Source organism: Oncorhynchus tshawytscha, linkage group LG16, assembly GCF_018296145.1.
Source record: "Oncorhynchus tshawytscha isolate Ot180627B linkage group LG16, Otsh_v2.0, whole genome shotgun sequence".
NCBI classification, from domain to species: Eukaryota; Metazoa; Chordata; class Actinopteri; order Salmoniformes; family Salmonidae; genus Oncorhynchus; species Oncorhynchus tshawytscha.
The window spans coordinates 70993978-71021041 of record NC_056444.1 but is presented as its reverse complement, the minus strand read 5'-3'; the positions used below and the strand labels follow the sequence as shown (position 1 = coordinate 71021041).

Below are 27064 nucleotides of genomic sequence, written 5' to 3'. Positions count from 1 at the left end.
AGATGCATATCTGATCCAGGGGGTGAGCTCTATTCCAGGCAGGCTGATCAGATTCAATAGCCTCAGAGGCTGGTGTCAGGAAGGTTTCAATGGTAAAGCTCCGTGCAGGCAGATTAGCTGTCCGTGCTTTATAGGCTGATGCATATCATCCAGAGTGGGTGAGCCCTATTCTTGGCAGCTGATCAGATTCAATAGCAGCCTCAGAGGCTTGTAAATCAGGAGGCTGACTTTTAGGCTATTTCATATGTAAGGCTCCTTGCAGACAGCCTACAAGGCTACATCCTGACATATCAGCCTCTGAGGCGGCTATTGAATCTGATCAGCTTGCCAGGAGTAAAGCGCACCCTCTCTTGATCATATACATAATGCATTGGCTGCTAATCTGCTGGCAATGAACTATAGACGTGTTGGTTGTATAGCAACAGAAACGATGCGCTCGCAACCATGGAGCAAACAGATGAGGGTGCCTTATCTATCTAACCCATCTATGAAACTACAAGGCAGAATCCTGATTTATCAGCCTCTGAGGCTGCTATTGAATCTTATCAAGCGCTGAGCCTGAAATGTAATCTGATCAGCCTGTCAGGAATAGAGCTCACCCACTCAAATGTAAATATCATCCATAAAACAAGTGCCCCTTACAATCATACACATACTGTATCAGATATGCAAGCTAACGACCAGAATAGAAAACAAACTAGCTAGCTAACGAGACTACGTAGCTAACTAGCTAGCAGCGCTCTTGCTCACAAGACTAGCAAAGTTAGCTGCATTGTTGCTTACATGCGATTGGCTGTGGTATGGGCGTGGCAAAGAGCCTGGGAGACAGAGCTGCCTGTCAGGCATCGTTCAGGGCTTAAATGCCCCAAAAGGGCTTATCTGCCCCGCAAGAGAATTTAAAAAAGTGTGTGAATTGGATCATTTTCCTGACAAAATGTAATGAGTACTTTTGGGTGTCAGGGAAAATATATGGAGTAAAAAGTCTATACTTTTGTTTAGGAATTAAGTGAAGTAAAAGTTGCCAAAAATATCAATTGTAAAGTACAGATACCCCAAAAAACAACTTAAGTAGTACTTTAAAGTATGTTTTACTTAAGTACTTTACACCGCTGCTCCCAGCTAGTTAGTGGTGGGGAGTTTCCTGTTTTTGTTTTGGCTGGAGATAAGCTGAGCACATTTTCCTAGTCTTTATTGATCTGGCTGGGATATAGCTGACTTAATACACCCAGGCTGGAATGATGGAGGATGAGGGGAAGGAGAGAGTGTTAGGCTGTACCTTACTTCTTTGTTCATTCATCAACCCCAAAGCAGTTGTTTATGGAGCAGACTCCAAGGAAACATATTTCAGCTCCTGACCAACGATGCCTTCATGCGGGAACTGTTTGCACTAAACGTTATGCAAACTGATTTGTGTGTTAGTGGACTGGGTCTGGTGTTAGTGGACTGGGTATAGTGCCACAACTAACCACAGCACACTCCCATTTTAAAGACTGTTGCCAATGCTGATATTGACACTTCCTTCTCCATTCTTCCTCTCCTCTCCCTCTACTCTACCAGGTGACGTCATCGTGGACATCAACGGACTGTGTGTCCTGGGGAAGACTCATGCTGATGTGGTTCAGATGTTCCAGTCTATCCCAGTCAACCAGTACGTGGACATGGTGCTGTGTCGGGGTTACCCCCTCCCTGAGGACCCCAGTGGGGGTGACGACACCTCCTCGTGGGACATAGCCACAGCCCTGGCCCCCGAAGCCACCCCTTCATTTTCGACCTCTAACCCCCAGGAGATACACTATGTCACCAGCCCAGACGGCACCCTCCCAAGACAGGTACAGTACAACCAGTTCCTCCCTAGGTTTCTTCCTTTTAGGGAGTTTTTCCTGGCCACTGTGCTTCTGTTTTTGCTTGCTGTCAGGGGTCTAGCCTGGGTTACTGTAAAAGCACTTTGTGAAAACTGCTGATTTAAAAAGGGGCTATATAAATAGATTTGGGTGATTTTGATTTGATTGATTGATTGACAGACAACAGCTGTCCCAGCCATGTCCAACGGGGGGCGCCACTACCCTGAGGGTCCAGACCTCACGCTGTTGCAGCCGGAGCTGGTGGGTGTACCCCTGGTGAAGGGGCCAGGAGGGTTCGGCTTTGCCATTGCAGACTGCCCCCTGGGCCAGAAGGTAAAATGCATTGAAAGAATTTCCAGGAACACTTTACCATAGCCCCTCTTATGTATGACTGGTGTTATAATGCCAGAGGTGTGGACTCGAGTCAGATGACTTGGACTCGAGTCACAAATTTGATGACTTGAGACTCGATAGAAAATAAAATGACTTGACTTGGACTTGGAGCCTCCTGACTTGAGACTCAACTTTGGTTTTGTAACGTTTTGTCACTCATTTTGTTGCACACTCTCTGTGGATTACTCTCCATGAAACACTCAGCCCTCTGATTGGACCAGCAAACTGTCAATCAACACATGTCGGGTGGCAATGGGGTTTTGACGGGTTGCGAGTGTGAAACTGAATGGAGAAAAACATATATTTTTCATACATATAGCCTACCGTTTGTATTTTATATTTATACCTTTGCTTATTCGATCTTGTCACTGACATAAGCCTATGGCGTTGCACCAAATTTTTGTTTCAAAAACATCTTATTAGTGCTTCAGAACCAAAAAGTTGCGCGTTTTGACTGTTGACCAATGAGCAGTCATCAGCATTTGTGTGCAAAGGGGGGCGCACATATCCAGGTTAGTGATCAGAAAGCACTAGATTAATTTTCTCCGGTTTTGCCTGGCAAAAACAGAGTAGCCTACCTACATTGCTATGGATGCATCTTTGCCACATATAGGCTACCTGGTTGATTTCATTGATCATTTTTATACTTCAGATAGGCCTAGTTTGGGTGGGTTATAATTATATAGATGCCTCGGTGATGGTACTGCATGTCTCTAAAGATACCTGTAACATCGCACTACCTTCAATACTTATGGGATGAAGATGTAACATTCTGGCAAATGAATTACGAGAAAGAAGAATGCTACAGACAGATCATGCTTTCCATCCGATCCTGTAACCCCTGCTGCATACAGGTAGGCTGTATGATCCTCTAACCCCTGCTGCATACAGGTAGGCTGTATGATCCTGTAACCCCTGCTACATACAGGTAGGCTGTATGATCCTGTAACCCCTGCTGCATACAGGTAGGCTGTATGATCCTGTAACCCCTGCTACATACAGGTAGGCTGTATGATCCTGTAACCCCTGCTGCATACAGGTAGGCTGTATGATCCTGTAACCCCTGCTGCATACAGGTAGGCTGTATGATCCTGTAACCCCTGCTACATACAGGTAGGCTGTATGATCCTGTAACCCCTGCTGCATACAGGTAGGCTGTATGATCCTGTAACCCCTGCTGCATACAGGTAGGCTGTATGATCCTCTAATCCCCCTGCTGCATACAGGTAGGCTGTATGATCCTGTAACCCCTGCTACATACAGGTAGGCTGTATGATCCTCTAACCCCTGCTGCATACAGGTAGGCTGTATGATCCTGTAACCCCTGCTGCATACAGGTAGGCTGTATGATCCTGTAACCCCTGCTGCATACAGGTAGGCTGTATGATCCTCTGTAACCCCTGCTGCATACAGGTAGGCTGTATGATCCTGTAACCCCTGCTACATACAGGTAGGCTGTATGATCCTGTAACCCCTGCTGCATACAGGTAGGCTGTATGATCCTCTAACCCCTGCTGCATACAGGTAGGCTGTATGATCCTGTAACCCCTGCTGCATACAGGTAGGCTGTATGATCCTCTAACCCCTGCTGCATACAGGTAGGCTGTATGATCCTGTAACCCCTGCTACATACAGGTAGGCTGTATGATCCTGTAACCCCTGCTGCATACAGGTAGGCTGTATGATCCTCTAACCCCTGCTGCATACAGGTAGGCTGTATGATCCTGTAACCCCTGCTGCATACAGGTAGGCTGTATGATCCTGTAACCCCTGCTGCATACAGGTAGGCTGTATGATCCTGTAACCCCTGCTGCATACAGGTAGGCTGTATGATCTGTAACCCCTGCTGCATACAGGTAGGCTGTATGATCCTGTAACCCCTGCTGCATACAGGTAGGCTGTATGATCCTGTAACCCCTGCTGCATACAGGTCGGCTGTATGATCCTGTAACCCCTGCTGCATACAGGTAGGCTGTATGATCCTGTAACCCCTGCTGCATACAGGTAGGCTGTATGATCCTGCTTGCTCTGGACTCCAGAAGGGACAGTGTGACATAATATCCCTAGTTATTATTGACCGCTAACATTAATGACTTTCATCACAAAATGCAGGTGTTTCTGCATTTCTATATATTCAATTTCTATATCTTACGTTTTGAAAATGCATCACCGTTTATGGCTGTAATGACGAGCTACATTTGCGCAGTGATTGTGCGTGGAGGTCGCAAGCTTTGAACCAACCAGGTCGAGGGTCAAAGAAGTTAGTAAACCACTGAGCTAGAGAACACCTCTGTATAAAGCCTTATGTAGTAGTAGGTGTTGTAACAACTTGATGAATGGTATATATAAGGAAGCCTACAGTAAAGATTTACAGAATGTACTTTCCTCTAATTGAATGTAGGTTAAACTAATCCAATATAATGTAATCAAATGTAATGTAACCTAACCAATGTAATCCCAGGTGAAGATGATCCTGGATGCCCAGTGGTGTCATGGCCTGCTAAAGGGTGATGTAATCAAGGAAATCAACCGTCAGAACGTCCAGACAATGAGCCACTCCCAGGTGGTGGACATCCTGAAAGACCTACCTGTGGGGAGCGAGGTCAACGTGCTAGTTCTCAGAGGAGGTGAGACAGACATATCCGTTATGATATTATAAAGCTCTGCATTACAGCTGCTTCTCCTATGCAATATGCAATTTCTCTCAGTCTATACTAGACAGTGTATGCCTTGAGCAAGGTCATTTCTGGTGTTCAGTTGAGACAGTCATAAGAGTGTCTCTAAGATGTGTTTCACAAAACTGCTTCCTCTTTGCAGTAGTTTATGGGCTTGTTGTAGACCAGTGGTTGCCCACCTTGGTTACTGTACCACCAACTGAATATTGCTCTGCCCTGAGTACCCCTGAAGTACCCCTTCATGTTCATTTTACCAGTAGGCCAATGGTCTCATGAGTCTTCTCAAGTACCCCATGTGGATAGGTCAAGTACCCCTAGAGTCAGTGTCCTGGTTGGGAACTACTGCCTTATGCCTTGGTAATCAGCGTTGTTATGATAGGAGTGTGGCAGTGCATGCCTTCATCCCAGTCAACATACCTGTGTTCAGAGGAGCTGCCAGACCAAACTGATTGCTTCCACCGTAGTCTGACTGGGTCATGCTGCTGTGAAGATGTGGTAATAGTACTTCATAGAGGAAGTATGTTAGATGGCCGTTCAGCCCTCCCAGAAGCCAGCCCCAGAGCCGCCCACCGTTTAATAAAGCAATTTCATGCTCTAGTCTATCCCACTATCGATCCACTATCCATTTCCCATTTGCACCTCTGCACCTTGACCGGAGAGGAGGGGGGAGGGTGAGAGGGAGGATGAGAAGGGTATGCTAACGCAAGATATATTCAGACAACTGTAGTGTTTGGCTAGGTAGTGATTCATGATGGGGGGGAAAAAATGTTGTATATTATTTGTTGACGATATATCGTATTGTTTTGACAATATTGCAATATTCTTTGCAATTTTCTGTACCTGCACACATTCCAGTATTCATAGCTTGTTCTCCATCTTCTTTTTAAATATGGAGCCAATTTGTTTTTTAGCACTTTTTCCATGGCTGGTCAAATCTCATTTTCTCATGACTCTCGAATTGGAACATAGAATTGCAATAAAATCACAGTATCTAATCGCAATACATATAGAATAGTGAGAATCACAATACATATAGAATAGTGAGAATCACAATACATATAGAATAGTGAGAATCACAATACATATAGAATAGTGAGAATCACAATACATATAGAATAGTGAGAATCACAATACATATAGAATAGTGAGAATCACAATACATATAGAATAGTGAGAATCACAATACATATAGAATAGTGAGAATCACAATACATATAGAATAGTGAGAATCGCAATACATATAGAATAGTGAGAATCACAATACATATAGAATAGTGAGAATCGCAATACATATAGAATAGTGAGAATCACAATACATATAGAATAGTGAGAATCACAATACATATAGAATAGTGAGAATCACAATACATATAGAATAGTGAGAATCACAATACATATAGAATAGTGAGAAGCAATGCATATAGAATAGTGAGAATCCCAATACATATCGAATAGTGAGAATCACAATACATATAGAATAGTGAGAATCACAATACATATAGAATAGTGAGAATCGCAATACATATAGAATAGTGAGAATCACAATACATATAGAATAGTGAGAATCCCAATACATATAGAATAGTGAGAATCACAATACATATAGAATAGTGAGAATCACAATACATATAGAATAGTGAGAATCACAATACATATAGAATAGTGAGAATCACAATACATATAGAATAGTGAGAATCGCAATGCATATAGAATAGTGAGAATCCCAATACATATAGAATAGTGAGAATCACAATACATATAGAATAGTGAGAATCACAATACATATAGAATAGTGAGAATCACAATACATATAGAATAGTGAGAATCACAATACATATAGAATAGTGAGAATCGCAATGCATATAGAATAGTGAGAATCACAATACATATAGAATAGTGAGAATCGCAATGCATATAGAATAGTGAGAATCCCAATACATATCGAACAGTGAGAATCACAATACATATAGAATAGTGAGAATCACAATACATATAGAATAGTGAGAATCACAATACATATAGAATAGTGAGAATCCCAATACATATAGAATAGTGAGAATCCCAATACATATAGAATAGTGAGAATCACAATACATATAGAATAGTGAGAATCACAATACATATAGAATAGTGAGAATCACAATACATATAGAATAGTGAGAATCACAATACATATAGAATAGTGAGAATCGCAATGCATATCGTATCGATGATCTTGTATTTTGAGGTACCTGGCATTTTCCAGCACTAGTAGTTATCTCTCAGCTCAGACTTCAATGGCCGGCAGTCTGACATTTTCTGAAGTGGAGAGTAATGGTGAAGATACAGTATGTTCACCTAATGACGTGTGCTCTGAAGAGTCCTAATTGTGCTGAGTGATTAGAGGTCCGTTCGGTTTTGGTAAAAAAATGTAGACATTAAATGCATTATGTGGGTTGAATGATGTAACAACACAGAAAAAAATATGAATAAAAGTCCCATAATAGTAGTGACTGGCCATTACTGATTACCACTTATTAACCAGCATTTATTTACATTGCTTTACTTTAATTCAATATTTGTTTTATTTGATGACTTTATTATTTAATTCCAAGTCATCTCTATATAGCAGCTGTCTATACCATCTGACAAAATCACTACTTTAGTAGTTCTTCAAAGTAAATAATTACTTTTATGACTGCTGAATACCAACTATCAATCACTTAGATCACTTATTTTCAGGCTCACGAAGCAACCGCTTTCTATCTCTCTCCATCCAGCGTTCTCTCTTCCCTCAGTCCCCATGTCTTGCTCTGCACAGACCGGACAAATTTAAGCGAGAGCGGAAGGGATTATGGTCATTGTGGTTCATTACCACGTTTTCTGAGCTAAACATGTAGAATGTTGGGCTGTTGGAAACTACAACATTATAATACATCGCACAATTCAGGCTTGATCTGATTTATCTCTAAAGAAACTGCACATTGAGCTCAAGTAATTGAACTGACATCGGTCCATTAGTTGTTTAAAAACCGAAAAATTCGAATGAGTCAAGAAGCAGTATGTTCAGCCAGAGATGTGTTGTGTGCCAACTCCTGACTTGTCCTAAGGAGGCCTGGGGGAGGGAGCAGGATCAGGTTATACTGTTGACTCCTCCATGGGAGAATGAGGGGAGACTGGTGGAGGGGCTGGCAGGGTCATCAGGAGGTCACCTAAGGGCTGAGGTATAGAACCTTGGGTCTATGACCAGGGGGTAACAGCAGCTCTCCACCACTGACAGCCATAGAGAGGGAGAACAGGAACTTGCCTGCTGGGTTTGCCCCAAGCACTATCCAGCTCACTAAAGGGTACTTCCGCTGTGCAATAATGGTGCTTGCCCGAGGCGGTACTGGTAATACCTATGGGAATGTTCACCATGGTCAATGAAAAGGTGCTGACTGGTGACTGCTACTACATTATTTAAGTTTTATGTTAAAAAAACATCCTAAAGATTGATTCAATATATCGTTTGACATGTTTCTATGGACTGTAACGGAACTTTTTGACATTTCGTCTGCAACTAGTCAACGCACTTTGTGATTTTTGATTTGTTTACCAAACGCGCTAACAAAAGTAGCTATTTGGACATAAATTATGGACATTATAGAACAAATCAAACATTTATTGTGTAACTGGGATTCCTGGGAGTGCATTCTGATGAAAATCATCAAAGGTAAGTGAATATTTATAACGTTATTTCTGACTTCTGTTGACTGCACAATATGGCGGATATCTTTTTGGCTTGTTGGGTCTCTGAGCGCCGTATTCAGATTATTGCATGGTTTGCTTTTTCTGTAAAGTTTGTTTGAAATCTGACACAGCGGTTGCATTAAGGAGAAGTTTATCTATATTTCCATGGATAACACTTGTATTTTCATCAACATTTATAATGAGTATTTCTGTAAATTGATGTGGCTCTCTGCAAAATCACCGGATGTTTTTGGAACTAGTGAACATAACGTGCCAATATATACTGAGATTTTTCTGTGATATGGCTCTGACCTAACATAATCGTTTGTGGTGCTTTCGCTGTAAAGTCTATTTGAAATCGGGCACTGTTGTGGGATTAACAACAAGATTACCTTTTAAAACGGTATAAGATACATGTATGTTTGAGGAATTTTAATTATGAGATTTTTGTTGTTTTGAATTTGGCGCCCTGGTATTCACTGGCTGTTGTCATATCGATCCCGTTAACGGGATCTCAGCCCAAGACGGGTCATCAGGAGGTCCCTCCACAATGATACAATAATACACATTGTGGACCACTTAAATTGAGTTTTGAGAAACTAAAAACAATCCTAGTCAAAAATGGTACAGGCCTCATCTAGAATGTGTTACATCATCTATACACATGTATGCAAAAACAAAACATAGTACAGTGTATAAAATGACAAATATGAACATAAAATTTACATTATTGTTACCTGATTACATTTTCATCAAGACCGTTAGTATTTTTGGTGTGTCAAACAGATATACACCACTGGGCTTCTTTTGATGGTCACTGGGATTCTTTTGATGGTCACTGGGATTCTTTTCATGGTCACTGGGCTTCTTTTAATGGTCACTGGGCTTTTTTTCATGGTCAATGGGCTTCTTTCGATGAGGGTGGTAGGTCTAATGCTGATTATCTGAATGTAGTGTCTTACTGTGGAATGGTAGCAACAGGTGTGGAGAATAAATTACAAGGTTAACCCTTGGTGAGGCACATCTCATTCCTCTTCCCTTAGTCTGTTTCTCTGTGTTGACGTCAGAGATCCTTCCCACGCTGCTGCTTGAGCATAATACCACCTACTGGTCAAGTTGAACCATGATCCTGCTGGCGTTTAGTATCAGAGAGTAGAACAGGGAGAGGATATAGAGATGTATGGGGCTGTCATGGTTACCACTCATTATGTAGGGCAGAGTGTGTGTCTAGGGGAAACAGTCATCTTGTATGATGAATGAGAATGTACTGTTTTACAGCAGAACAGGGTCAATGGTGTGGGGAAACAGAGATGTATAATAATATATCGGACCTCCATCACAATAACCCAGTCACCCAATATGTCCTCCATAGTAAATGCTCTTCTTCTACTGTATTGAGTCATCTTTCTATTTTTTTAATCTCTCTCCCTCTCTCCGCCCCCAGGTCAGACATCTCCCGTGAAGTCTCTAAAACCTGTAAGTTAAAAGAAATGCTTTTAATTACCCTGCTCCTTCTCCTCTCCTCCTCCTGCTGTCCTCTCTCACACTCTCTCCTCTCTCACAGAGACTCTCTCCTCTCTCTCCTCACTCTCTCCTCACTCCCTCCTCTCTAACAGAGACTCTCTCCTCTCTCACAGAGACTCTCTCCTCTCACAGACTCTCTCTCCTCACTCTCTCCTCTCTCACAGAGACTCTCTCCCCTTGGCCTCTACAGGGGATTCTAATGAGAGCCCTTGTGTCCCAAATTGCGCCTTATTCCCTATACAGTGCACTTCTTTTGTTCAGGGCCTATAGGGCTTTGGTCAAAAGTAGTGCACTATGTAGGAGGGGAAAGTGCCATTTGGGACAGATACTGTAGAAAGTGTCAAGTGAGTCTAGGAACAGAGACAGAAACACAGCGTTTTAAACACCAGACAGGAGATGAATTATTAAAACAATCGTGATATAACTTTGTCTTAGTTTCTTTCCCCCACCAGCAAGCAGAGTCGTCTACTGTAGAGAGAATTATTCAAAGAGCTAACACGAGTTGCGAGCCAAAAACACACACACACAATGGTGTTATTTTTGGAGGCAACCGGCTGACTGGGGTGTGTGAATGTGCTCCTGGCAAACAGCTACTTATCATCCTGGCTGGTAGTAACTGTAGTATGTAACAGTGGTGTAAGCTGTTAACCTCTCTAGGATAGGGGGACACTTGGCCAAAAGCCAGGGAAAATGCAGAGCGCCAGATTCAAATAAAATTATATAAAAATCAAACTTTCATTAAATCACACATGTAAGATACTAAATTAAAGCTACACTCGTTGTGAATCCAGCCAACATGTCAGATTTTTAAAAGGCTTTTCGGCGAAAGCATAAGAAGCTATTATCTGATGATAGCACAACAGTAAAAAAAGAGAGTAGCATATTTCAACCCTGCAGGCGCTACGCAGAAATAAAATATATATCATGCCTTACCTTTGACAAGCTTCTTTTGTTGGCACTCCAATATGTCCCATAAACATCACAAATGGTCCTTTTGTTCGATTCATTCCGTCCATATATATCCAAAATGTCAATTTATTTGGCGCGTTTGATCCAGAAAAAAACAGCTTCCAATTTGCGCAAAGTCACTACAAAATATCTCAAAAGTTACCTGTAAATTTTGCCAAAACATTTCAAAATACTTTGTAATACAACTTTAGGTATTTTTAAACGTTAATAATCGATCAAATTGAAGACGGATCTATCTGTTTTCAATAGAGGACGAGAGGAAACTAACGCCACTTTTCAAGTTTTGGCCAACTCTCAACAGCGTTACCCTTTTCCAAGTTGGCCGTACTTCTTCATTGCACAAAGGAATAACCTCAACCGAATTCCAAAGACTGGTGACATCCAGTGGAAGCGGTAGGAACTACAAACTAGTGCCTAAGAAATATCGTTTTCCCATGAGAACCCAATGAACAGACAGTGACCTCAAAAATAAATAATTCTGAATGGTTAGTCCTCGGGGTTTTGCCTGCTACATAAGTTCTGTTATACTCACAGACATGCTTAAAACAGTTTTAGGAACTTCAGCGTATTTTCTATCCAAATATACTAATAATATGCATATCTTATATTCTTGGCATGAGTAGCAGGAAGTTGAAATTGGGCACGCTATTTATCCAAAAGTGAAAATGCTGCCCCCTATCCCAAAGAGGTTTTAAGCCATGTTCAATAGTTCTGTTCCTAGAGCCCAGCAGATACATTCTTAGAGGGCTGCCTTCTCTGAACAACAGACTAGAGAAGTCTACTTGGTCAGCAACAAGCCTTTGTACACGGCTCAGAATCAGTGTAGACAAAGCCTTATATTGAGATATATAACTAAGGCTTTGGCTCAGTGGAAGTTTTATCATTCAGCTTTATAAAGGGACTGTGTTAGTAGAGTTAAGGCCAGCACTGTAGACACTAGGGGGAAAACTCCTAAGTGTAGTTTGGGGTTACAGAAGAAAGGTAACTCTTCCTAAATTCAACACTATTACACTCAGTGTCTGAGTTGTAGGTTATTGTATACTGTCTATGTTAAAACCATGATATGAATAAAAAACATAGTTTTAATTGAATCATCTTGTTTATTGTGTTGCAGTGCACTGCTCCCATGTCTCAGCAGAGGCAGGAGAGAAAGGAGAAGGAGATGACAACCAGCACAGAGACCCTCAGCACCCCAGAGCCAGCCCTGACCCCCGCCCCACAGCCCCTTCCCTTTTCCTCCAACAGCATCCACTCAGCCTCCCCCAAGCCTGACCCCTCAGAACTCTACCTCAAGTCCAAGGCCCTGCTGGACAGCAAACGTGAGTATACACAAACCCATCTAACCTGACTGACGGACAGTCTCTATCCAGTCTCTCACAACACTCTGCTTGGGTGGTCCTTTTAAATGTTCAGGCTGTCACAAGAGACTTCACATCATGCTGCAGTTCACATTTTCCACCTGTCAGACTGATATTACTTAGCAGGTTGTCCAAGTCTTATCATTCCACTGCACAGTATCTGGCTATTCTTCACTAACAATAGTGAGTTAACCCATTGTGTCCTTCTCCCTGTCTTTCCCTGTTTATCCAGCCCCCAACACCAAGGACCTAGATGTCTTCATCAAGAGGAACCAGGAGTCGGGCTTTGGTTTCCGAGTCTTAGGAGGAGAGGGGCCAGATCAGCCCGTAAGTACCCACCCAGAGAGACTGCTTTAACCTGGTTCAGCCAGCATTAAAACTTCTTAGGCATCGGCATCCCATCAACGGGACAGTTGTAAATCATGCAGCGCAAATGTCTGTACATACAACAAATGTCTGTACATATAAGTGTCTTATATCAGCTGAAAGCTTAAATTCTTGTTAATATAACTGCACTGTCCAATTTACAGTAGGTATTACTGCGAGAAAATGCCATGCTATTGTTTGAGGAGAGCTCCTAACAACAAAACATTTTTTTTCACAGCGATAGGTTTGATAAATTCACCTCTGAAGGTGAAATGTGTACTTACATTATGAAATCTTGCTCTGATTTATCATCCAAAGGGTCCCAGAGATAAGATGAAGTGTTGTTTTGTTAGATAAAATCCTTTTTCATATCCTAAAAAGGTCCATATAGCATGTATGATCAATTTTGTATTTCCACTCATTCAATTTACAAAAAAAGGAATCAGTGAAAATCTCACCCTAAACATTGGTTCAACGAATCCAATCACATTTGTATGTATTCCTCAGAGATCCTAGAACGTAACAAGACTTCACTAGACTTCATTACGGGTGTAGTATATCCTATAGGACACCATATTTGGTCAGAGAGCGACGCCTTCATTGCACGCCGAAGGTGGTCTTCACTTGAACGACTCTAACTTTGTCAAATAAGCACCAATCGGGGTCAAACAAAGCTATCTAGATAGCCAATGAGCTGGGCTTTACGGGTGTATCCGGAAACCCTGTGTCTGTCACAAAATGTAATCTTTTGCGACAGCATGCCTTTTCGTTTTGGACAAAAATTATAATATATTCAAAATATATTCAAAATTATGTTATGAAAACTGGTTGTTTTGCAAATGTGGAGCTTATAATATGGCTAGTAATACTGGAAAAGCTAAATAAAACTCCAAGTATACAGATTTGACGATATTATTGCAGAAAAATGTGATATGAATGCAAATGTCTGCTTCACGATTTGCCCATATGTACCTGGGTGACTTCACACTAAATGTCATGGAGAACACTCATACTTCAAGTTACCCGTGTGAAACTTTGCACATACACTGCTGCCATCTTGTGGATACCATTGGAATTACAACCAGTGTGATGGCTAGAATTGGGACCTTTCTCTTGCTTTTCAAAGATGGAGATAGAAAAAAACTGTTGTTTTTTAAAATTGTATTTTCTTCTACCAGATCTATTATGTTATATTCTCCTACATTCAAATCACATTTCCACAAACGTCAAAGTGTTTCCTTTCAAATGGTACCAAGAATATGCATATCCTTGCTTCAGGGCCTGAGTTACAGGCACTTAGATTTGGTATGTAATTTTAGGTGAAAATTGAAAAAAAGGGGGGTATCCCTAAGACCTTTTAAAACTCTGGGCACACTGTGGGCTGCTTTCCCGGAACTAGGTTAAGCCTAGTAGTAGAGTTAATAGTGCTTTAAATGGGTTACCTCCATTGACCATGTTTTTTAATCTGGGTCTGGGAAACTGGCTCTAAATCAGGTTAAAGTTATCCCCCTGTGTTTGAGTGTCTTAAATACCTGCCTCTCTCCCTGCGCCAGGTGTACATTGGTGCCATCGTGCCCCTAGGCGCGGCAGAGAAGGACGGACGTCTTCGGGCAGGTGATGAACTCATGTGTATCGACGGGGTGCCAGTCAAGGGCAAGTCTCACAAGCATGTGCTGGAGCTGATGACCAATGCTGCCCGCAATGGACAGGTCATGCTGACAGTCCGCAGGAAATTGGCACATACAGGTATGTGAGTGGCTGGGTGTGACTGTGAGTGTGAGTAGACAGTTGGCTTTGAGAGGAGAGAAAGATTGAGAAATAAAGAGAAATTTGTGTTTGAGTGTTTATGCATCTCTTCTAAAAGTGCTGATAATTGTGTGAAGTGCTGTGGAATCAGATCCAGTTGGAGGAGAAGATTTCCATGGCACACAGAAAACAAGATGATTGCTGTTCTGTTCTGACAGACTGAAGCCCACGCAGTATACAGCAGCTTTGTTTACACACAAAAAATAAGCTTTCTATGACAAGAGAGAGAACTTTTGAAATTGCTTTGAATGACAGACATGATCGTACTGGAGGAAATTAAGCATCAATCGTATATTCTTTGTGGTTGAAATCAAAGCATGAGTTGACAAGACAAAGATTCAAGAAAACCAACACATAGGCTACACATGAAAGATTGACTGAGGCAGAATTGACTTATCAAACATTTCTTTCCAAATATTTCTTTCCTATTCTGTGTACAGATATGCCAAACACACATCAGTGGGTCTTTCTATACCGTAATTGTGGGGTTCATTTTAAAATGAACAGTAGTATGACATTGATACAGCCTAAAATGAATAATTGGTGGCCTAAACTGAGCATTATAAACAACTTTAAGGGGCGGCAGAAAGCTTACCGGTTAGAGAGGCGAGTCAGCAATCTGTCGGGAAAATATCTGGCGAAAAGTGAGCTGGTAACTGGAGGCTTGCTAGTATCAAATCCTACATGCCATTGCCTGTCGTTGTGCCCTTGAGCAAGGTACTTAACCCCACACAACAACAGCTCCCCAGGTGCTCAGTGAGGCAACCCCCCGCAGCTCTCCAAAACCTCTATATGTATGTCAGTGGAGGCTGGTGGGTGGAGCTATAGCAGGATGGACTCATTATAATGGTTGGAATGAAATGGATGGAACGGAGTCAAACATGGTTTCCATATGTTTGATGTGTTTGATACCGTTCCATTAATTACATTCCAGCCATTATAATGAGCCCTTCCTCCTATAGCTTCTCTCACCAGCCTCCACTGATGTATGTGTGTCTTTCAGAGGAAGTAAAATTGAGGTTGGAACGTGTATGCAATTGACCAATAAAGTGATGTTAACTCATACCTTTGAGCTTTCATAAGAATGGCTGTGAGAGAGAGACCATAAACAACCCGACAATTACATGAATATAATGTAGACAGTAAGTTATCCCAACTGAACCCATATAAAACTATTTTTCTCTGTGCGTGTGTGATCAGAGGGCAGTGGAGAGGAGGATGGTGGTAGTGGTCAGCAGCAGGTGGCTCCAGCCCTGGTCAATGGCTCCCCCAAGCTGCCCCGCATCCAGGTCCCTACAGCCAGCTCCCCCCACCAACCAGAATGCTACGACATCACCCTGCAACGCAAAGACAACGAAGGCTTCGGCTTCGTCATCCTTACCTCCAAGAACAAGCCTCCTCCCGGAGGTGAGATATATTCCAACTCTACTCCAACTCTGTATGGATGATGCTGTTTGGCAATTTAGAGACAGTTCCCTCCAATACAAAACATAACCTCCATGCTTGTATTCCACTCAATCACAATGTAGACTATTTTCAATGCCTCTTATTTCAAGTAGATTCAAGTAGAGAAAATAGCTTTGTTTTTGCATAATTGGTCTTTCCAAGCTGTTTAATCTCTTGTCATTACTGATTGGGTAACACACAGAGCACGGTATTGAGCCACGCAGCATGCCATCTCTCTCTCTTTCTGTCACTCCTTTTGTCTCTCCCTGTCTTTCTGTCTATCAGTACTTGAGTTTGTGTGTACACTGAACTAATGGTACAGACAGGAGGCATGGAGTAGTGAGGTTCACTATACGTAAAGTACTTCCTATGAGGGAGATGACAAAGGACAATATAAAGACTCTTTCAAATTGTGTTTGGTTGAAATTGTCAAACATGAGAATTATAGCTTTATTTAGCTTATTGAATACTTGTTTTTTAATAATTATTATTTTTACCTTTAGGCAAGTCGGTTAAGAACAAATTCTTATTTTACAATGACGGCCTACCCCGACCAAACCTCCCCTAACCCTGACAACACTGGGCCAATACTGCTTTGATACAATGAATAACCAGTTTGGTACAATGAAAAACCATAACTGCTTTACAAGTACCATCTGCAGTAGTACCTGACAGAGCGGAGCTAAATGGTCCTGTCGTCTCGTTCACTCTCTGATGCTTCAGTTATCCCTCACAAGATTGGTCGCATCATCGAGGGCAGCCCCACAGACCGTAGCGGTCAGCTGAAGGTGGGCGACCATATCTCAGCGGTCAACTCCCAGTCCATCATGGAACTGTCCCACAACGACATCGTCCAACTCATCAAGGAGGCCGGCAACACTGTCACCCTCACTGTGGTGCCAGAGGATGGTGAGACCTTCCACAGACACACTGCACTCTGGGAAATGGAGCCCTACTTGATATGGGATTCTGTAGTATTGTTTTAATGTTTACTGTGGAATGGGGAACTACTAAATTTGTTAGTCTTGCATTTTCAGTTTTTGTTATTTTGATATTGCTAGATAAAGTGAAAAAGGAAAGGTTGGAGAGGATGAAATGTTAGTTTGCATGACATTCCATACTGAAAGTCTTCTGTGTTATTTTAGAGAATAGTGGCCCTGCATCTGAAACCAGTTCAGCCAAGCAGAGCCCTGCAGCACAGCACAGAGCTATGGGCCAGCAGCCTGCCAGCCACACTGACAGGTACAGGAGCGGACACACACACACACACACACACACACACACAGCGCTACATGGCCCATCCTGAAGAGAAGGGGATGGAAGAGAAGGATTAACAGTGGATGGTGTGGCTGCACTCAGTATTAGATCTTCCTGTTTAAACCAGATTACCTTTGTTGGACTTTTAATCCATTACTACAGCACCTATAATTCCCCTCTCATTTCCTAACCCTCTCGCTCTGCTCTGCTCTGCTCACCGTGTGGTTTCACCCTGGATCTTTCCTCATTTCCCCTTTCCCAATTTTCTCTCTTCTCAAGTAAAGACCTTCCTCCTTCTCATGCATCTCTAACACATGCCAGGGTGAGGTAGGTCTCTGTAAATAAAGTGAGAGAGAGAGGAAGGCTGTCTGCTTAGCAGTCTTAAGTATGTCAACTCTTCTGCTAAGAATACTCTTTAGATATCACTGGTTCTCTCTAGCATATTATATTATTATTATTATTATTATTATATCACTGGTTCTCTCTAGCATATTATATCACTGGTTCTCGCTAGCATATTATATTATTATATCACTGGTTCTCTCTAGCATTTATTATTGTTATTATATCACTGGTTCTCTCTAGCATATATTATTATTATTATATCACTGGTTCTCTCTAGCATATATTATTATTATTATTATATCACTGGTTCTCTCTAGCATATATTATTATTGTTATTATATCACTGGTTCTCTCTAGCATATATTATTATTATTATTATATCACTGGTTCTCTCTAGCATATATTATTATTGTTATTATATCACTGGTTCTCTCTAGCATTTATTATTGTTATTATATCACTGGTTCTCTCTAGCATATATTATTATTATTATATCACTGGTTCTCTCTAGCATATATTATTATTATTATTATATCACTGGTTCTCTCTAGCATATATTATTATTGTTATTATATCACTGGTTCTCTCTAGCATATATTATTATTATTATATCACTGGTTCTCTCTAGCATATATTATTATTGTTATTATATCACTGGTTCTCTCTAGCATTTATTATTGTTATTATATCACTGGTTCTCTCTAGCATATATTATTATTATTATTATATCACTGGTTCTCTCTAGCATATATTATTATTATTATTATATCACTGGTTCTCTCTAGCATATATTATTATTGTTATTATATCACTGGTTCTCTCTAGCATTTATTATTGTTATTATATCACTGGTTCTCTCTAGCATATATTATTATTATTATATCACTGGTTCTCTCTAGCATATATTATTATTATTATATCACTGGTTCTCTCTAGCATTTATTATTATTATTATATCACTGGTTCTCTCTAGCATATATTATTATATCACTGGTTCTCTCTAGCATATATTATTATTATTATATCACTGGTTCTCTCTAGCATATTATATTATTATATCACTGGTTCTCTCTAGCATTTATTATTGTTATTATATCACTGGTTCTCTCTAGCATATATTATTATTATTATATCACTGGTTCTCTCTAGCATTTATTATTGTTATTATATCACTGGTTCTCTCTAGCATATATTATTGTTATTATATCACTGGTTCTCTCTAGCATATATTATTGTTATTATATCACTGGTTCTCTCTAGCATATATTATTGTTATTATATCACTGGTTCTCTCTAGCATATTATATTATTATATCACTGGTTCTCTCTAGCATTTATTATTGTTATTATATCACTGGTTCTCTCTAGCATATTATATTATTATATCACTGGTTCTCTCTAGCATATATTATTGTTATTATATCACTGGTTCTCTCTAGCATATATTATTATTATTATATCACTGGTTCTCTCTAGCATATATTATTGTTATTATATCACTGGTTCTCTCTAGCATTTATTATTATTATTATATCACTGGTTCTCTCTAGCATATTATATTATTATATCACTGGTTCTCTCTAGCATTTATTATTGTTATTATATCACTGGTTCTCTCTAGCATATATTATTATTATTATATCACTGGTTCTCTCTAGCATATATTATTATTATTATTAATATATCACTGGTTCTCTCTAGCATTTATTATTGTTATTATATCACTGGTTCTCTCTAGCATATATTATTATTATTATATCACTGGTTCTCTCTAGCATTTATTATCATTATTATATCACTGGTTCTCTCTAGCATATATTATTATTATATCACTGGTTCTCTCTAGCATATATTATTATCATTATATCACTGGTTCTCTCTAGCATATATTATTATTATTATTATATCACTGGTTCTCTCTAGCATATATTATTATCATTATATCACTGGTTCTCTCCAGCATATATTATTATCATTATATCACTGGTTCTCTCTAGCATATATTATTATTATTATTATATCACTGGTTCTCTCTAGCATATATTATTATTATATCACTGGTTCTCTCTAGCATATATTATTATCATTATATCACTGGTTCTCTCTAGCATATATTATTATTATATCACTGGTTCTCTCTAGCATATATTATTATCATTATATCACTGGTTCTCTCTAGCATATATTATTATTATTATTATATCACTGGTTCTCTCTAGCATATATTATTATCATTATATCACTGGTTCTCTCTAGCATATATTATTATTATTATTATATCACTGGTTCTCTCTAGCATATATTATTATTATATCACTAGTTCTCTCTAGCATATATTATTATCATTATATCACTGGTTCTCTCTAGCATATATTATTATTATTATTATATCACTGGTTCTCTCTAGCATTTATTATTGTTATTATATCACTGGTTCTCTCTAGCATTTATTATTATTATTATATCACTGGTTCTCTCTAGCATATATTATTATATCACTGGTTCTCTCTAGCATATATTATTATTATTATATCACTGGTTCTCTCTAGCATTTATTATTGTTATTATATCACTGGTTCTCTCTAGCATATATTATTATATCACTGGTTCTCTCTAGCATATATTATTATTATTATATCACTGGTTCTCTCCAGCATATATTGTTATTATATCACTGGTTCTCTCTAGCATTTATTATTATTATTATTATTATTATTATTATATCACTGGTTCTCTCTAGCATTTATTATTATTATTATTATATCACTGGTTCTCTCTAGCATATATTATTATTATTATTATATCACTGGTTCTCTCTAGCATATATTATTATTATTATTATATCACTGGTTCTCTCCAGCATATATTATTATTATTATATCACTGGTTCTCTCTAGCATATATTATTATTATTATTATATCACTGGTTCTCTCTAGCATATATTATTATTATTATATCACTGGTTCTCTCTAGCATTTATTATTATTATTATATCACTGCAGCTCCACTCTGACAAAAGATTGTAATGAGATTGAAGTCTGCTACAAGCAGCGGTTACTTTAGTTTACAGAACAAGCAGTTTGTCTCTTCAGAAGAATTATAGCATATACAATTTACCTCACACTGTATAAGCATACTGAAGGAAAGAGACACCAAACGCTACAAACCCTGTGAAGGTGGAAACCTTTCTGGAAAAAAAAGCTTTCTCAGTACACTGACACTTTGATGTTTTGTATGTGACTGTTTAGGAATGGAGACGCCCTGGAGTATAAGTCCCTTCCACCCAGCGAGATGGGACAACTCATCACCTCAGACCCCAAGCAGGTGAGGCTATGGAGAGAAAAGGTCAAACACTGTGTGTATGTGTTTATTGTTGTGTATTTTTAGCCATGTGAATCAATATTGGGTAACTGAATATCATAAAGCAATAAACATCTATTACAATATGACTTTACAGCTACATGTTAGCTGAATAACTGATGTATAGAGATGTATATTTTCTCTGTATCAGGGTGGTTTCCATGTGGAGCTGAAGCGAGGCCCCCTGGGGTTTGGCTTCAGTCTGCGGGGAGGGAAGGAGTACAACATGGGCCTGTTCATTTTGAGACTGGCGGAGGAGGGCCCTGCACTGAAGGACGGCAGGATACACGTGAGTCTAACTGGGCCAGTCCGTCACCAACCCAGGGCATTAATACCTGCTCTCATAGATGGTGGCTACATGTGTTCTCTCTATGAGAATGGGCACACATACACTACATGTCTGTTGAATGGTGTCTAGGGGAGAAAGACGATTTTACTGTGTTTAATGACATTGGGAGATTTCAAGGATTCAAGTGATTGTCGTATTAGCATTAGCTTCATACTGAGTAAATACTGTGGCTATTAGTACTGAAACATCATGTGTGTTACCACAGGTAGGAGATCAGATTGTGGCGATCAACGGTGAGCCCACCCAGGGCATCACACACACCCGGGCCATCGAGCTGATCCAGGCTGGGGGCACCAAGGTCCTGCTGCTCCTCAGACCTGGCCTGGGCCGGGTCCCCGACCCCAGTGAGAAACCACAGTCTCAACCACATACTCTACTCAAACACACATAAAAGAGTGACCATGTTCTCAACCACAGAATTAGATTATTAGAATTAATTATGTGGACTCATCAACATGTAACCTACTCAGACACTGTCTCTACTGCTTGCAATACACATATGGATAGAAGACTGACCATGGACTGAACCATAGAATTAGAATGTGTCCATTCTAGTTGTTCTACTTCTATGGACTCAGCACATTCTACTCAAACACTGTTGTTAAACTTTCAACACACACAATATATAACCCAGTCTATACAGTACATATAAATGACCATACCTCCCTTTTGTGCATGTGAAAGCTTTTGCAATCGTCTCGCTTTACCATGGTTTGTCTCTCTAGCTTTATACCTCTCTATCTATCTGGCTCTACCTCTCTCTGTCTAGCTGTCCTGGCACTGTTCTCTCACTTCTTCCTCCCTGTAGGTGTGAACTCTTCTTCCTCCACCCTGTGCTTCTACATGAAACCAGAGAGTCACTAGCAGCCTCACTGCTTTTCTTGGTCTGTCCTTAATAACCTTGGTAAACCACCTCGTACTTCTTCTCTTTGCCTCTGTTCTCTAAGTTTCAAAGTGCTACAGCTCCTTTTAAAATCAGCTTCTGTTTATGTCTCCTCCTTGCTCCCGTTAATCATAACTGGACATCTCCTCCCATAACAGTCCTACGCTCAGAAAGGCCTCGCCCAATGAGAGCTACACTGTAACCAGTAGGCGTCTGAACGGGGGCAGTGACTCCAGTTGAACATGTTTACTAACGAAGGCCCCAATTCAATCAATGACAGATAAAGGAAATTGCACTACAGGTTAAGTCTTTATGTTGTACTAATAGTGTTAACCACAAAAAGACACACCCCACAAGTTGTTCTTCTCAAGGACAAAACCAAACCTTTCTTTGAAATACATTCTGAGTGAAACTGCAGTTTTCCTTTATCTGCAATTGATTGAATTGGGGCCTGAGACCCACGCTGGATCACAATGTGGCTCTAGAGCCCCTGAGTTGTTATTACAGAACACAAACACTCCACTGCCGCTGAACACACACAACATCACAATGATCGAGACCAGGAGAAAGTCGTTAACTAGATATTGATCAGTGAGATGTTCAAATGATGTATGTGCGTTCACCGGCATCAACTCTCTCCTGTCCTGATTTTAAGAAGAATGGATTTCTATGAGTTGTTTCTCATAGAAATCGAAACTCCATTTCAGCTCCACTAAGTCCATCTCACTTGTGGTTCTCCGCTACACATCTTTGCTCTTTCAATCACGCCAGCGCTACTCTTATCAGCTCTTGAGGGAAATTCAAACGTCAGCTGTGCGGTGGTGTAGAAAAGCTTACACCTACCTCCCTTTGATGGCACTGATACATATCTCAGATTCATATTGTCTGTGTGACTTAAAGCTCCTATTTGAAAGGTTATAATGGAAAGATTAATTTTGTTGGTGGATTATTGAATGTGCACTTATTTTAGATTTCAAGATGCTTCACCACCTTCACATATTGAATATACAATATATTCCTTTAATATAACTACAGTTGCCAATCTGCTTCAGTATCACAATCTTTATTGTTATTTCTTTCTCAGCTAATTGGAGGTGGAACCAATGTCTCACTCACTATGACTCTCAATGCCTTTATTCCAGGTATGAAGGAGAAAGTGAACAATTCACCCTCAAGCTTTCCTAGACTCTCTGCATCCAACCAGCAGTCATCCCCCACCTCTCCATCCTCAATCTCCCTGTCCACCTCCGAGCTTTCCCGCCCCTCCTCCGCCAACAACTCTGCCCCCGAGGAGCCCTCTGACTGGGATATGTCTGCTGCAGCTGCACCCTCCCCCTCCAGGCTGCTGGGGCCCAACAAGGCCAGAGGGCAGCAGCCTCACCACCATAGCCAGAGGAGAGCCAACAGCCCCAACAACAACACCCTCCCCAAGAAAAGTGATTCCATCACCTCCCACAGCGACAAGCATGCTAACCCCAAGAGATCCACCGAAGTCCAGGCTGAAACCAAGGAGCGCTCCCAGAGCCCCAGGAAGACCGACAGAGTAGACCGAGACAACAAGGCAGGGAGTGCTGAACACAAGAATGGCTCAGTGGAGGGAGACCTGAGCAGCGAGAGGAAGGCCCATGGCCAGAGAGAGGGCCGGAAGGGTCGAGAGTGCCGCTCTTCCAGCCCCAGGAAGATGACCTCAAAGAGGGATCCGGAGGCAGCAGTCTCCAGGCAGCCCTCGAAGGGCCAGGAGGGTCAGAGGCACTCTAGGGGGCAGCATCCCATCTCCGACCCTGCCCCTGGTAAGGGCACTCTGGGGAGAGAAAGGAGATACAAGGAGGAGGACCCCTCTCACAGACAAGAGAGGGAGACGAGAACCAGCGAGCGCCGCAGGAAGGACACATGGGTGGAGCGAGAGGCAGAGCCTCTTAGATCCCAGACACAGAAGGAGAAGACAGGGCCGGACTCAGAGGGCGGAACCCTGAATCGAAGAGAGTGGAGTCAGAGAGAGGGCAAACACAGAGCGGCAGCGGAGGAAGAGAATCAGAGGGACACCCTGGATAGCACCAGTAGTGCTGCTAGCCAGGACTCCACATGCAACAGGAACCCCAGCAGCAAGAAGCAGGCCACCATCACCCCAGGGCCTTGGAAGGTCCCTAGTTCAGCCAAAATCCACTCTCATGTGGAGGGAAACTGATGGATCGTAGACTGACTAACCTGTCCAATACAGATACATACACAGCTTCTACAGTTCTGCTCATTTGCAGCATGATGACATTTAGAATGGACCAATGAGGATTGAGAAGATTTAGGCTATTTTGCATCACTGTGTTACTCCATATCATCACATTGCCTCTTATTGCATATCAGTGCTTCTTTTCACAGTTTGCTTCAGCCAACCTTCCTACAGGCTGTTTTAATGTCCAGAGTTCAGTCAGTTTGTGGCTCAGATGCAGATGCAGAGCCTGTTGATCTGGAGGATGTGAAGTCCAATCTGTTTTGTGCCAATCAGACTCCAACCTGCTGTGAGGAAGTTGGTCCATGTCATGTGATGTATCGTCCTTTCTGTGATGTGAAACTCTTTTGTGGTTGAATGAAAGGAGATGCTTCCTCTCTGATGCTGGCTTTGATGAAGGATGTTGATGTTTGTCACTACTGTATGAAGGTTTTAAAGACAGACTCTTATCCAGGCAATCACTCAGCATGTTCTGTTCCTGGTGGCTGGTGGGATTGATCCACTGCTATGTACCTGATGGATGTATAAAGAGGTGAGGGTGATTTCTCCTCACGTCACTGGGAGATCAGGGGGGTTTGGGTTTTCAATCATTTTCTGTCCATATCTACAAATCCAGTCCAGACATGTTAACTGGTGTGTAGGCTACATGCTCTGTGCAGACTCGGAATCACTGTTGTCATCAGCTTTGCAGTGGATTTTAGATCATTACGGAAAAGCGTTATATGTATATCTATGTGAAGACCAGACACTTGTGGTTAGGTATATTGTTTACTACTACACCCGTGTGTTTATTATGAAGCATATTGTAATTTATTGAGATTAAATGACAAAGAATAAGTATATATGTGTCCATACTGAGCCATTCCATATTTTGATGTACTGACCACAGGAGGTTGGTGGCACCTTAATTGGGGAGAACGGGCTCATGGTAATGACTGGAGTGGTATCAGTGGAATTTTTGTTTGATGTCATTCCATTAAGCCGTTCCGGACATTATTATGAGCCGTTCTAGTGGTTAGAGACATCACCACTGAACATGTTCATTTGCTTTATTGCAGGAGAACCTTCCTTTCCTCAAACTTGTAGTGTATTTCAGGTTTAAAAAGACTTCTGACACTTTCAAATTTCAGTCTTGATTTTCCCTTACGAAAAATGTATCAACCCCTACAAAAGTGAACATGAATTATAATCCACATAATAATTCACATTTCCTGTTCCTGCAGGATTATTTTCCTACTGTAGCAAACTGGCTCAAGTTAAGATCTTACATCTGTACTTCAATTATTGCTCATCACTACTGTGTTTTAGTGTACATTACATTCACGTCACTGTATCAATAACTGTGCCCCCATGTTGGATGAGCCATGTCAATCACTTATGATAATTCTATCCCATATTAGTCTATGATCCGTATACATTGTATTTCTATCCATTCACAGCCCTTTCACATCCTTAATCTGTAATGTTGTTTATTGTAAGCAGCCATTTTAGATCCTCTGGTAAAATGTGTTTACTACAAGCTGACAGGTGTGTATTTTAGACAGTGCTGTAGCTTTGACTGTACGTTATCTAATATGTGTATGATTTAGCCAGGTGTTTTCTAATCTAAATGTGGGGGTAAATTAGTAGTATTGGCAGATTGAGGTTAAAAAGTGAGACCTTTGCATTTTTATGACACCACAACGTCTTCTTCCAACGTGCACATCAAAATGTGCTTTTCATTTTACACCAGTCCAAGATGTTAATATTAAATACATCTAAAAACTACAGTAATACCAAACATATCCTGATATATTCTGGCACACATCAGACCAAGGTTTCCCAAACTCAGCCCTGGGTGCACATTTAGTTTTTTGCCCTACCACTACACAGCTGATTGAAATAGCCAACTCATCATCAAGCTTTGATTATCTGAATCAGCTTTTGTAGTGCTGGGGCAAAAACCAAAATGTGCACCCAGGGAAGAGTTTGGAAAACTATGCTTTGGATCAGTGGTTCCCGAACAGTGGTGCGCGGAACTCCCTAGGGGAGGGCTCCCGAGTGGCGCAGCAGTCTAAGGCACTGCATCTAGAGGCATCACTACAGACCCTGGTTCGATTCCAGGCTGTACCGGTTGTGATTGTGCGCCACCCTATGGGACTCCTAATTGGCCAAGCATAGTCCGATTTAGGGTTTGGCCGGGGTAGGCCATCATTGTAAATAAGATTTTGTTCTTAACTGACTTGCCTAGTTAAGTAAAGGTTCAATAAAATTTAAAAAATGTCAAACTCAGTCCGGCTTTAAACTTACTCTTGAAAGTTGTAATAGTAGAATGCACGAGGTGCAATTTTGAAATTGACAGTTTCTCTTGTCATGTTAGAGGTATGTATAACTTGTCAGAAATGTCCAGATCAACTAGCCCATGTCAGCTACCGTTTTTTTATTACATTTTTTAGCCCATAGATTTTGTTGTAATATTTGTGTCACTCAAATAACATTAAACATGGCAAAATATATAGAATCGCAAGAAAATTAACTTTAAAACTGCAAAATGTTCTTTGCACCCTAAACATTTGTTTG

At 40.8% G+C, this 27064-nt stretch overlaps 1 protein-coding gene across 1 annotated transcript in view; it reads left to right on the top strand.

The window, feature by feature from the left end:
• LOC112216266 (membrane-associated guanylate kinase, WW and PDZ domain-containing protein 3-like) overlaps positions 1-26659 on the top strand; it is a 294029-nt gene extending 267370 nt beyond the window's left edge. Inside the window, exons 10-23 of the mRNA XM_042299572.1 lie at positions 1558-1829; positions 2022-2174; positions 4696-4861; positions 10062-10093; positions 12225-12429; positions 12701-12795; positions 14388-14580; positions 15841-16047; positions 16810-16995; positions 17232-17328; positions 20938-21013; positions 21201-21338; positions 21604-21742; positions 23424-26659. Coding sequence (XP_042155506.1) covers positions 1558-1829; positions 2022-2174; positions 4696-4861; positions 10062-10093; positions 12225-12429; positions 12701-12795; positions 14388-14580; positions 15841-16047; positions 16810-16995; positions 17232-17328; positions 20938-21013; positions 21201-21338; positions 21604-21742; positions 23424-24466 — 3002 coding nt within the window. The 3' untranslated portion in view covers positions 24467-26659. The remainder of the gene's footprint in view (positions 1-1557; positions 1830-2021; positions 2175-4695; positions 4862-10061; positions 10094-12224; positions 12430-12700; positions 12796-14387; positions 14581-15840; positions 16048-16809; positions 16996-17231; positions 17329-20937; positions 21014-21200; positions 21339-21603; positions 21743-23423) is intronic.
• Positions 26660-27064: the final 405 nt, after the last annotated feature.